The 14,448-nt window shown below is 36.5% G+C and overlaps 1 protein-coding gene across 10 annotated transcripts in view; it reads right to left on the bottom strand.

The window, feature by feature from the left end:
- The window catches only part of DMD (dystrophin), a 1,217,172-nt gene that overhangs the window by 108,721 nt on the left and 1,094,003 nt on the right, over nt 1-14,448 (bottom strand). For all 10 annotated transcript variants that reach the window (XM_068917030.1, XM_068917051.1, XM_068917057.1 and 7 more), the window contains one exon: nt 12,835-12,895. In XM_068917030.1, coding sequence (XP_068773131.1) covers nt 12,835-12,895 — 61 coding nt within the window. The remainder of the gene's footprint in view (nt 1-12,834; nt 12,896-14,448) is intronic.

The raw sequence follows: 14,448 nt of genomic DNA, 5'->3' as shown, positions 1-14,448 counted from the left end.
GAATGAATGTGGCTACAGAGTTTGATTTGATGTGTGAGCCTTTTTTGCTAGTGTTGCATGTGATGATTTTTTTCCTCTTGCTGTGCGTTACAAGCAGGAGCAACTTGATGACCACTGAATAGCACTCTAATCAACGACTTTCTTCTGTGAGCACCCACTGCTCATCTCAATGGAGTGTTAACAGCAGGGCCTTAGGTTGAAAATGTACATGTCAACAATGGATTAAAATTTTTGCAAACAGAGTACACCAATATGCTTGTGCACCACCACTGAAGGCAGCTGTACATACAGTGATGAAGAGCCACAAGATGAATTGTTACTCTTGGAAGTTGATGCGCTCAAGGAGTAACTTATATCTCTACGAGGCCTGTGACTGTCAAATCACAGAACCACAGAATCACTGAAAGGTTGAGGTTGGAAGGCACCTCTGGAGATCATCTAGTCCAGCCCCCCTGCTTAAGCAGGGTCACCTAGAGCATGTTGCCCAGGATTGTGTCCAAATGACACAAAATGGTTCATCATCTCAGTACAAGAAGGGATACAGGGAACCTCCTCTACTCAGCAGTAAAAACTTTGGTGGCTAGCTGCAATTTGGAGAGAGCGAGAAGCAAACAGAATTTAGCAAATACAGACCTCATGTGTACTAACATACCTATACTGTAAATTAACTTAGGCAACTTCCCAATATTGTGAGGCTACAAATGGAGCCCTATCTGAAATAGAGGCAGAAAAAAGAATTTGAGATAACTGTCTCCCAGAAAAGTGATGTCACTAAAGGTCATGACCAAGACAGTTAGCTTTCTCTAACTGGTTTGGGCTCCAGACTCCCCAGACAAGGAATAGGCTTGCTTGCTGGAGTGGGGATTTCTGGAGGATCCAGATCACCTCAGTCACAGCAAGACAAGACAGACCCCTGGGTAGGAAAGGGGATTTTTATTCTTTAAAATTCTCTGCTAATTCAGATGGACAGCTAGAATGTGAAAAGTATCCACTTTTTGTGAAGAGGTACGGTAAAACTGATACAGAGCATTGCCCAGCAGCAATGATGCTCTAGAACGTACTCTGAAATTAGGTGACGGAAAGAGCTACCTAAACAAAACAGTGTCACAAAAAATTACGCACTTCCATGTCATGTGTTTTGTCATTCATGGAACAAAAAACTCTGGGCTACTATGATTTATTTTATGAGTACTAGTAATACAGTGAACATAGCATTTTTAATAAGTAATGGCTGAGGCTGAGGCAGATTACTGTTAATCTGAGGGACAGTACTAAGTAAAGATCTCTTGGAAGATGGTTCCGATTTTAAATAGAAATCGGAAATAAAAAAATTTATTTGTTTGGTGAAGCAAAAGGAGGTAAAGTATTTTAAGGATAAGCAACACCAAATGTGTAAGTAGTCATAAAGTGCACACAGGAGACCAAAGTGCTAGGATAGCTAATGGAGGTAGAAAAAATTGAGTAAAATAGTGGAAGTGTCAACAAAGAAATCTACAGATTTGAAAGGAAACAGATCTATTTTTGTCTTTTTGAGCTTGAGACTTAACAATCATCTATGGGGAATGCTATAAAGAAAATAATAGGAAAAAAAAATCAGTAATTAATGAGTTGCATTTAGAGGTCATCAGCACAACTAAGTCAAATGAAACTGAAAGGAGAGGTGCTGGGGTTGCTATCACGATATGCCCGAGGTAGAAGACTACAGACTGTGCTAAGAGAAGGCTTGACGAAGACTGTGATAGGCTGAAGGCAGAACTTTGCCAGCGACATGACTGACTCTCCAAAGAGATCATTAGAACAAGGTAAGTGAATGATACAGAAAAAGCGAATTGTAGATTATTACAAGGCAAACCTGAAAACAAGCCAAGAGGAGACAGGAAAGGATAGCGGGAAGATGGTTTGTTGAAAGTGGTAGAATGACCTAGAAGAATGTGAATATTCAAAAGATTCTTGGAGTTAGATGACAGGAAATTGTTAATGACCTTATTAAGAGCTGTTGAAGTGGAGAAAAAGGTACAGAAGTTAGAAAAGACTGGATAGGAAGTAAAACACGGAATGGATGCAAATTCAAAGAAAAAAGGAGGACGATACTCTGGATATTGAACAGGGATAAAAGAGGGATTCATTTTGTTCTATCAAGGGCCGTCCTGAAGAAAAAGATTCCCATGTGGGGAAAGAAGCAGTGGACAAGCTTCACAGAAAATTCATCATTAAAAATCGAAACATTTAAGTCATTTCTGTGTGACAGTGATATCTAAGGAACCAAAGAAGTTAAGCAAATACACTTGTTCTCTAATATATAGCTGATCTTTGACGTTCTAAGCATCATTCTTCCAATTTTTGTTTTTGAAATATATTGTCATTACTGTCTGCAATGGTCTCAGAGGAAACAAATTGCAAAACAAGAATTTCCTCCTTCAAACAAACAATGCTTTTAAACTCTGCTTCCCTCATTGTGACAAGTCCTTTGCTTTGAGTTGTTACTGCTGCAAATTAGTACAGCATGAGTTTGAGGTACACGTTTTCCTTCGTTGTGGCTAGAGAATATGGCCTGTCATTGGCTGATCGTTCTTTTTCACAAAAAATCAATAGAAATTTAAGTTCATTTCACTGGGGTAGGTTGGTAAAAGTTTAATTCAGGAATTCTTCAAGATAAAGATATCATCTGGAAACAATAACATTCAGAGCTGTCTAACTTTTCTGTCATCTCTGAAAGTAGTGAATATGCTTATCACTTAGGGACAGCTTTTGTGCTTCACACTGAGGAAAATTATGAAAATGGCTTTTTTTTTTTAAAACCAAATATGTAATAATTTTTCAACTACAAATGCAAGTTCTCTATACCTACAGAAACTATCACTGGGGGTTTAGAGACTAAAACATCTCTCTATAGTTCAGCTACAGATTTCAGCTTTACTTTTTGAAGTTTTTAATTGCAGAATGCATTTTTAACGAATTTGAGCTAGTATTGTATTAAAGAAAATAAACCGGACATCAATATTGCATTGTGAAAGCAAACTTCTAATTCTCAATGACTACTGTCTTCCTATAGTCAAGATTCAGAAAAACACAGGAAGAAAAATAATTCAGCATCACAGCTAAGGCTGAAAGCAGATGAACATACAAAAAAAAATTTCATATTACAACTCAAACTTCTCATATACTAAAGATATTTGTTCAGTAAAGCTGAAAACTGCAGTATTTGAAGCTGGTCATAAAATGAAAGTAGACGATTCTAAACACAAAACTAAATGAAATGCAAATTAATGACATGCAAAAGAGTAAACAAAATGTAAGAAAACCTATTATAAATGTAGACTTGTTTACTTCAGAACTTCTCTAACTTTAGCCTTTAATCACATTTATCAAAATCAGTATACAATTTATAGATTCCTGGGATTCTCAGCAAACATGGTTAATGGACACCTCAGTCATAGGAAATTGCTTCAAACGCTTTTCAAATTTTTCCTTAACTGTTTGGGTAGAGGTAGAGGTAGTCCCAGGAGTAAAAGAATGTGTTTATATGCATATAATACATTATTTTAACCTTAAGATTCCTATCAAATTTGCATTTTTAAACCTTCAGAAGTGAAGTTTTAGTTGAGGGAACGTTTGCCTATGAGTTTGCTTCATGCTGCTATTATGTCTATGGTTATATTTGAAGCTAAATCATACATAAATTTCTTTGGGGACGTTTACAATCTTCTCTATGGCTGTAATCTGTTTATTGCTGTGGCTGCTAGTATCTACTGGTATTTGCAGTGGCTTTAACTTTTTCTTTTCTATGTTTTATAAAGTAAGTGTAGGTGAGGTCAACCAATAAAATTTCAGCTGATGAAGTCCTAAAGCTAAACGCAATTAAGCTGAGTTAAACTGAAGATGAAATAACAGATAAAATCACTGATCTGGGAGGACATACACAACATGTGATTTTCTAATGAAGGTGCAGTTTTTCTATGTTTCAGTATGCGGTGGCATCCATTAGCTCTTTCTCACTTTTTTACTATGTTGAAATATATATCAGTTTGCTTATGGAAACTCTCGGATGATGGATGCCAGATTGGAAAACACTGGTGAACTGAAATCCATGATCACTCCAAGAAGTAAAACTTTCTTTAGCATTTCAATATTTTTTTTCAACTGAAATATCTTACTTTTTGTTTGCCCACCTGATATTTATTAATTCCATGTTTTCGAGTCACAGCAGTAAATACAGATAGAACAAAAATAGTAAATTTTTATTATGCTGTACTCTTTGGCTCAGGTCTCATTGATGTTTATTTTGATTTTTCCTGCTGTAAAGGTGTCTCGTAATTATGAAGGAAGTATTACATGTGCCCCATGTAAACCTGCATTGCTGTGTGACTAAAAATCTTAAAAAAAACATGGTGTTTCATGTTTATGCTACAGTCACGATGTTTATGTGAAGAGATCAGTTCCCAAGGCAAGCACAGCAGCTTTCTAGCTAGCCCTGTAAGTTTTAACTCCCTGCCTGTAAACTCTCTCAAGCATTTTTTCAGTATGCATCCCATAATCCTTAGGAATTAAGTGTTACTTACTCACTTTACTTTACTTACTTTAATTAAGTATTTTTTCTCCAACAATACAGTTTTCCAACAAAAAATGCAGTTCAGTTTGTTAAAAATGAAACATAGCAAAATATATCTTTGCCCCTCTACTCCTGTATTAGCTCTGCAGTAATGAAAAGAAAAAAGAGTTTCAGAAAAGAAAGATAGAAGAATTGGGTATGTATTGAAATTCAGAAAGCAATCTATAATCTATTTACTGGACAACTGTCTAAAGCCATTTTTTCTACCTGAACACTAAAATAATAGGTTTTCTAGCAGAGGTCTGAATGAACACAAAATACGTGAATGAGACTAAGTTATCATGGTTTTAGATATTAAGATTTTTTACAACTGTAATCTACTACATGAAACCACCACTATGAATGTTAATTCCCCCATATCAATTTACTATACAATTTCATTAACATAATGGTGTACATTATAAAGTGTGAAGCATATAAATGAAGTATAAAACTCACACCAGTAACTTCTCCACAGATTTACAGCAACCTTCATTCTTAATAATTTCTTGCTGTATTACTTGAGTTTGAACCCTCCTCCTGCCTCTCGCCCCCAGGCTCAACCTAACACTTACATGTGGCATTTATGCAAAGAAGTCTTGGCTTTGCTGGAAAAGAGGAGGGGAGACCTAGACGCAGACACATTAGTTAGCAAAGTTTTAGCTCTTCTACTATAATATACTCGGCAGGCTGTAGATACCATTTAGAGATTTTACTAGGCTGGTTATATAAAGAGTGCTACTTTATAATGAGTCTCTACTGTGTTGTACCAGATCTCATTTACTGAGCTCAACTGCCATGGAAAAAATATGAATGCTAGTCTCATCAAAACTACCTGGAAGAAAAACAATTTATTCAGACATGTGGTGATTTTTTTTTTTTTATGGTTAGTTTTTCTTAAATTATTTAGCCACACATTTCCTAATATAAAAGTGTCTGATGAATACTTGAAATTCAAAGGAAATAGAGAGCATGAAAAGATTGCCAAGCCTATACGTCATATTTGAAATTGTAATTTATCTCCTAAAGTTCAACTTTTTAATCAGAAAATGAGAAGTAAGCAAAATGAATATACATGATTCGATCATTCATAACCTATTGTTTAGAACCTTTACTTAAGTCTAAATGCAGTCTTTCTGACATTTATACAGTTCACAGTTAATTCATCTTGTGTGTTCTCTTCCCCTTAGGACCTGTAACCCCTAAGCATAATATATACATAAATTAGTTCTCATAATTGAAAAGCTCAAGATAAGGATATCACAGAATTGACATGCAACTCAGAATTGATGTCAACACTTATCTGATAAAAAAGTCAAAAGAAATCATTGGAAGTGATTCAATACGAAGGAAAAGGGATAAAATCTGTAGTTGTGATTCAGTAAGTAAAGACCAAACAGGTCACCCAGGACAAGATATGTGACAAGACAGGCAGAGAATATCCTGGAAAATAAGAACTTGTTGCAGTCTACAGGAGAACTGGCATCCCAAAGGTCAGAGAAAGAACAAACACAGGAGAGATTTAGCAGCTTTAGTCAGTTCATTTAGGAAAAAAAAAAAGTCGAATCGGGAAAAAAATCTGACCTCTTCCTGACACCTCTACGCCACCTAGAGAAACAGAACCAGCCCAGTGGATACATCTGAACAAATTATATTCTAGGTCTTCTCTCAGTATTGCAATGTGCTAGATGCCAATACTAGAATATTAAAGTCTACCAAAGATTGTACATCTGCAGCAAATACAGCTAGTGATTCAAATTGTATATATTTATATTCACTACTTTTTTCATTGATATGAAACATACCTTAAAATGTACCAATGTTAATTATAGTCCTGCCTTATCAGGAAGATGACACATAAGGCACAGTAGGTAAAGAAGAATAAATTTAATGCTGACTCTCTTTTTGGATGAAATTTCTATCATGTGGATGGATAACTAGTTGGTTTTCTTGTCTGTGGAGCTAGTTGCATCAGAACAGAGACTGAACCAATACAGACAATAGCGTTTGGCAAGTGACATACACTGCTGTTTTGGAGAAACTGTCACTCTTCTGAGGCAGCATAGGAATTATGAGACTTCTTGATATAACAAGAACATGCAAAAATATGAGATATTGTTTCCCATTTCCATGAAGATCGCACTGGAAAGTTGTCAGAAGCTATCTTCTCTTTGTCTGTCATCTAAATTAACTACGTAGTTGATCCTTGAAAAAAGAAAAGTCCAACATGCAAAGCTATCCATTTTTCCCCTTAATTTGTCTAATCTTTTCAAGCTCAAAGCAATCCAGTGGAAATCAAACTTAATTCCTATTTTTGAATCCTGCTCGTTAAGCACAAAATGTTTAAAACATGGGCTCAAAGTATATAATAATACTGTCAGGAGCAGCTTAACATCTACTGTTTTATGGAAGATCTGGCATATACTATACAAAAGAGGACCAGACCATATTGTATATATGTCAGTCCACTTCATTGAGAATATATTAGCTATGTTGATTTTTTTATTCTTGATGATATGTAACACAAACTATATTTAACAACTAAAGTAAAACTGAAAAAAGAAAAATGAAGTTAAATTCAGGTAAAAATCACATTCCGTTCACAATAAATATAACAATTTCAGCTACAGTAAAAAGTAAAATATTTAAGATTATGTAATTATGTTCTAGTAATCTATAAATAAATGAGCTCCTTGTACAGTATCAACAGTTTACTTTTTATATTACTGCCTACAAAAAATTACTTTCTTAACCCTAGATATGGAAAACAAGGAGTAGCTGGATTTAATGCATTTAAAATGTTGGTGCTTTCCTTGTAATTAAGAAAATAGGAAAACTAGATTCCATCTAAAATCTCTTACGCAGCTTGTAACTACGCAGAGCAAACAAGCCAGGAAAGGCAAACGTTTGCCTAAATAGTAACACCATCACTTGCGTAACACATTTCAGGATTTAAACTGTACAAAAATTATCCCTGCGTTATTTCTAACCTCCCCGTATTGCTGAACACTGCATACTCTCCATGAAAATTTATACTGAATGAGTTTCATGGCCAATCTTAAAAAATATAGCATCCACTTACATATATAGCAAGGCCATTGAGACCAGGACCAAGGCGAAGTGTTCCACAAGTGCGTGAGGAAGCTTGCTGCCTGTCTTGCAAAATAAGCACTACCTTACATACCATTACAGAAAAAGCATCGAGGATGAAGGCAAGTGGTTTCAGCCAGTTATTGCCCCCTGGCTAGAGGCTACAGCCCTTGCCCCCCAACCTCTGCACCAACTTGGATACGATAAAATTACTGTGGAGTACGTATAATTCCTTTCAAAATAAATTAAATCTCCCCGTTACTTCCCAAGTGAGGACAGTTACCGCCTGCTCACCGACCCCGATATCTTCCCGGAGTGCTCCTGCTCAGTCAGCCAGAACACATTGGGTTTTAACCTCCATTTCTTGTTTGAAAGGTGGTTAAAGGCTCAAGAGTTCTCATTTATTTACGCGGGGAGTTCAAATGTTTGGAACAAGTTTTGGTATCCTTTACAGCTGTACAAACGATAAAGAAAAACCTCTAGAAAATATCAGGTATTTAATTTAGCTTTTTAAGCTAGACAGCATGAAAGTCTGCATCTTTTAAAGGCAGCATTTCTTTCCACAAGAATAGTTATGGTGTGGAGAGTTCAAAACTGAAAGAGCAGAAAACATCATGATAGCGATGTTTTTTAAAAGTCAAAATATTACATTTTTGGTACTTGGTAGATAGGTTAACTATCAGCCATATACATGGTTTGCATAGCTTGCTCACAGCTTCACTCACTACATATACATAATCATACCTTATTTATTTATGGTTCTCCATGTCTCTCACTGCTCTGACAGATATTTCCTACTTGCTTTTGAGTCTCTTACTTATCTACATTCTGCAGAAGAAACAATTAACCCAAGTGATTTTACCAGAACAGTGACTCTTTGCTTTATTTTATCTTAGTAGAATTTAATTCAGATGGATTCATTTACTCTTCCTCTAAGCTGAAAAACAGTAAAAGAATCATGGCTTTAATCTGTTTGCTTTTGCAATGAAAACTCTAGACTCTTAGCTTTTTCTGAGCTGAAATTCTGCACGGCTAAACAACAATTAAAAGTGAGATTAAAAATTAAAACAACAAAGTCTGTTTATAGAAACTGGCCTGCTCTTCCTCCAGTGAGAAGTATGGAAAGACTGCAGAATCTGACACTAACAAAAATGTGTGTCAGAAGCTGACAGATTCAATGTAAGAGAAATACTGTTATAGGAAACTATAACACGGAAGAGAGTTAAAAAGCAGAGATGGGTATTCCTCAGTGTTAGCTCATCACATAGCTAATTTATACGGATAGTCTCATATGGATCTTCTCAAGGAGTCAAATCTACACTCCTGAGAATTCAGCTGTGTCCTCCGCAGGACCAAGTTCACTGAACTGCTATAATCTGGATAAGAAAATAAGCTTGGCTGGGGAATAACTTGGAAGGCTTCCTCTGTGAGAAGTACTGAGATGAAAGACTACTGTATTCTTGTAGAAGTGTTTTATGTCCTTCGAAAGAATGGGCACGGCAAGAGGGCAAGAAGACAGACACTATTAACTGGCAAGTCAGTTATACAGAGGAAGGATAACGTCAAAGACTAGTACAAAAATAGAACTCATAACAACTAAATTTCAACAATGTATGCCAGATCATGACTACTGATTTTTTTTTCTTTTTTCTTTTTTCTTTTTTTTAAGAGAAAGTATGTTGCAGGCTTCAGTCCAACTCCTCCTCCTCCTTACTCCAAGGCAAGAGGGATCTCTTAGCACTGCGTAAAAGGCACGCTCTTTGCTGAGCACAGGATAAGCCCATGCACAAGCCATATGCAAACCTGACTCAGAGTAGAGCCACTTAATGTCCCCTTGTGCCTCAGGAGGATGCTCAGAGAATTTGATTTTGCTGTAATTGCTTTGGAGCAACTTCCCTATCTGTCTGACTTAAGGAACAGAATGTGTCTGTGTGCGTTTCGGTGTGCGCATGCACGTGTATGTGCACGCATATGCATGAGATTTACTTTTCTCACAAGGTCTGTATTTCGCTTGCATACAAGCTCTTTACTGGAGCTCTGCAAAGATGTGATTTAGCCCAAAATTACAATGTTGAAATCTGTGGCCCTCTACTTCATAATCCATCTTTTAAAGACACTTTTATCTGTGTTCTTTCGATACACTCAGTAGCCTTTGTGCGTTGCATTTTTTTCATTTGCTTTCAGATTTCTTATTTCTTGCTTCCTAAAAAACTGACAAATTTAAATGCATATTTAAAACAGTAGTAAAAAGTATAGACATATCTCTGCTTGCTTCGGTGTTCCCATTTTCCAGGCCACGCTGCAATAAGGCCTCAAAGATCGGGGCCTCAAAGAAAAGGATCGATTAAACTGAAAACTATTTTTCGTTTTCCTCCTCCCTTTTTAATCTGAAGAAACCTTTTAATCCTTTGTTAGGCAGAAGGAATATACTGAGAAGAAAAGAAAGATCAAAAAGAAAAGGGTCAGAGAGAATGTGTTTTTGAACAATTTTACATGTTTTAATCCAGAGGCAAAAGAGAGGGTGTTTTTTTCCCCCTCAATAGCACCTCGTACACTGGGCAAGTGTTCAGTAGGCAGACAGGAATGTCCACTTGCTACTCTGGAAGCCAAGCCACTTCTGATATCCTGAAACATAAAAATATGATTTCCCAATTCAGCAAGGAAGTGAGTAGGTGAGCCTGAACTGTTGGGCTAGCTTGTCATTTCCATAAGGAACAAACCACATAAAAAGGTAGGCGAAATCCTACCAGAATGCAGCAGCTGGTGCAAGGCCATTAGGCTGCAGTTTTCATGAGGTTGACAGTAGGCCAAGAAACTACAAAATGGCAGAGACGCGGAATAGCAGTTGAAACAGGTTGTACATTGCTGATAATTATTTTTTCAGTGGCAAGGACGCCTGCACCAATATAATCGGAAAAAAATACTGGCATGAATAACTTCAAGAAGGAATTATTGAAATATAAGCTTTAGAGGCAACTAGTCACTACAGATCAATCATGTACAAAAATGAAATATTAACCAGGAAAATAGAAAGGCTTGAAAGTTACCTAGCAGTAAGTAAATACTGCTGTTGAGGATTTAGTATTAAGTACCGCCTGATTTGTGGGCTTATGAAATGCTATGTCATTGCAAATGTGAAAGTGATGAGATAAAACACTTAAACATCAAAAGAAAACCAGATAAAATGAGAAACAATAAACCGTGTAGCAAATCTGGTTAACAAAGGAGGCTAGCACCAATATTCTACAGTGATGATAGAAAGGAAAATTATACACACAGTAGGAGAATGCTATCTGTAGCTGTTCAGTCTTCATGGCAGCTCTTTTAGAGAATTAACGATTTATAGAAGAGTAACAGTTCAAAGAATAATGAAAATACGGCATGTTTAAAAACTGAAATGGTACAGAAAACAAGCAATTCAGTTGTGTGTTAATATGAAATAAGAGTGATTAGAGTGAAGGAAAAGAAAATGACTGAAGAGAGCCGAATCTTGTAAAAACTTACAAGATTCATAAGAACTTTAAATATTTGCTTTACATCTCAAAACCAGCAAGTTTTTGCATAAATATGTAACTGAATTTAATCTTTAATTAAAATAGTACTGTTACAATTCCTCATGCCTATAAAGATATTTTCTAAGTGAACAGAATAAAACAAATGCATTCCTTGGAATTTGCAAATGGCCTGGAACAAAAGATGAAATGCAAAGTTGAGACCAAAACCTAATAAGGAAGAAGGAAGAGCACCCCGCATCATTTTAGAATGACAAGTCAATTTACCCAGTGCTGCTGGATGCAAACAGCACAGAATGAAGCGGGAAGCACGGCATGTAATAAAGCTTGTGCCCATATTGAGAACTGTGAAAGTTTCTCCCGCCATAAAGGGGAGCCATGTCATGAGAAAGAGAAAAGGAGCTGTCTTTCCCTCAGTCGTAGTACCATAAACTGCTTCTCACGTACCAGAGCTTCAAACTGCTCTCTGTCATTTCCTCCTCTATAGATTTCCCCCTCTTCTCCTTCTTGAATGAGCCTTCCAGCTTCCTTATGGCAGTTTCATTATTTATAGCCAAATACAAACATTGGAAAAATCACAAATTTAAGGTACCAGTAAAGCAACTTAAACCAGATGAAACTTTAGCACTGAACTGTACTACAGACTGCTAGTTTTCCTCATGTTTAACTCAATAAATTATCCATTCTGAAGCTGCTGTAGCAGTTCCACTTAGCTGTGAAAATTGCAACTGAATTGCCACTGCAAACACATGGCTTGAGCATCACCGGTGGAGTCTGCAAAGCGTATTGGGAACATAAAAAGAGCAATCATGTGAATACGTCTACTAAAGAACTCTAGAGTTTCAGTTATTTGCACTACCGTCTTTATCCCAGGTATTGCATCACCTATTTCTCCAGGAAGTTTTGTATAAATAGTTCATGGCACATGTTGCAAATAAAGACCTACAGCAAAGGGGAAAAATGTATTAAAACTTAATTCTCCATTACTATGTGGTAGGTCTGTTTGGGACACTAGAAGCAGGTGTGTCTAACTTTTTTTTTTTTTTTTTTTTAATTTCCTCTCATTTGTTAAGCATACATGTCTCTTAAAACAAAACAGTTTACTTTGTGACCTAAGGTCTAAAGGAACTTATGGCCTATAGGGATTAATTAGTCCCTTGTTGTTCCTCAGCAACAGATTTTGCTGTGTACACTCCCTATAGGAACTCATTGTACAAAGGATGTGCCTTGTGAGGCCAAAACAACGGTGCAACACATTCACAACTGCAACTATTTTTAAACATGACGGAGTTTACCAAAATTCTGAACATTTTTCAGCTTTGCAAGTCCTGCCATACATACTCTTCAGTGGACAGTGGAACAGATTCAGATATAATCCAGATACCCCAAAGCTTTACTTCAGTTTGCAGGTGACTGTTTCAGTGGCATAAGAGCAATCAACTTTCTCGCAAATCAGTGCGTCCTGCTGTGTTTTTAAATAACCTAGCATACTTTTTCTGCGGCATTTATTGCAGATGTGTTCACTCCTTTTGTTCTTCCCATTTAGACAACATAGGAATAGGTCCAGACAATCTAAGAAAATTACCAACCATCCACTTTAATCACAACTGTAAATAACTAGAATGAATAAGTATTGATACTCACTTGATATAGTACGGCACTTTGTTTGGTGAGATCGCCCTCTCCCAGGGGCCTTGGACAGAAGCTGTTAACAATAAATAAACAAATAAATAAATAACTGCACACATACATTCATACATACAAGCATACCTAGAAGAGAAACATGGAGGTCAAGTTCAAAGCAAACAGGAGAGACAACATTAATCTCTGGAATTACAATTTTACACTCGGCCACGGTGATACAGGCCTGTTTGCTCAGTTGCCCGTGAAGGCAGGAAGGATTAATCTGCTGTTCTAAAATTTCTGTCCTAATCTGAGTGAAATTGAACTCATTCAGCTGCAAAGATAAATGCAAAAAACTCCTCGACTACTAAACTTAAAGGACAGATAACAAGCAGCCTATCTTTCTGCTGTGTTCTTTTATAGGGTGCCTCCTGCTAATCTGTTTGACCGGGCTTTCTTCAGTTCCTTTTCTTGTTTGATCAGCTTTTTTCATCCTTCTAAGAACGAAGTTACACTTTTGTTTACATTTTGAGTGAAGCTATAAAATGAGATGCCAGCCCAGTCTGTTGTTTATCCTCTTGCTTATTTGTTCCAAAAAGAGAAATTTTTAATGTTTAGGTCCACAAATATGAATTGTTTTATTGACTTCCAGTAACAGCAATATCAGTGCGATCACAAAAAAGCAGTAAAATAGAGAAGGCATGACATTACTTACTCTGGACTATCACAGTGTTAAATGTCAACATCAACTTACAATATATCAAAAATCTTTTGGAATAATGTCTTATATAAAACTCTTGTGGGCAAATCAATTTCAAATACTGTGAATTTATCAGAGGTAGAGCTATCTTATATTCCAGGCCGTAATCAGAATTTTTTATTTACAGTTTGTTATCTTTCAAGGACAATAGGCTCAAGAATTTTCTTTTTCTTAACATAGTCATTTCTTTATATTAGAAGAGGAAGCTGGAAAAAAAATGACTGTTTGCTTCTTCCAGTGTAACCCTTCTTTTTAATGACCCCTGCTGTTCAAAACAGAAAACAATTTCTACCTAGACTCAAGGAGTGGTTAGCTGTTTGGCTCTTCTGGTGCAGAGTATTTTCTTTCTCTCTCTCATAAAAACTACATGCTTTAAAAATGCCAGTCCCAAACTGCAGGTGTTTAAGAAAGTCAACAAATCACATTATATAGAAATAAAATTAACCAATATCTGCATTTCTTACAATTTATGCCAGAACTGGTACAATTTGTACCAGCCTCACAGAAGTCAACAATCTGCAGAATGAAATCTCCTGTTCCTCTATTGCTCCCATCCAGGAGTGCAGACAACAAGAGCTGAAGGAAAGATATGAAATGCTGATAAAAACAGCCATATCAGCTCTCTTTATTTTGGTAGACTTGCATACACATGGACCCTGAAGAAAGGCCAGAAGGAGGCTAGGAACCCCACAGAGAAGAGAAATCAAATAGCAGCAGTGGAGTAAGTTGGAGCCATTCTAGATGGTCCATGAAGGCAACCAGAAACAAGGTGCCAACTGGAGAATGAGACAATGCGTTTCCGATGGATTCTAGACAATGCTGAGAAACTAGGCAAGGGAAGTGACATGTCTGGAAGTAATATGATTTTGATAATA

This window comes from Struthio camelus, chromosome 1 (assembly GCF_040807025.1).
Source record: "Struthio camelus isolate bStrCam1 chromosome 1, bStrCam1.hap1, whole genome shotgun sequence".
NCBI lineage: Eukaryota > Metazoa > Chordata > Aves > Struthioniformes > Struthionidae > Struthio > Struthio camelus.
Note: the sequence above shows the minus strand (reverse complement) of the source record. Positions and strands in the feature narration are given on the sequence as shown.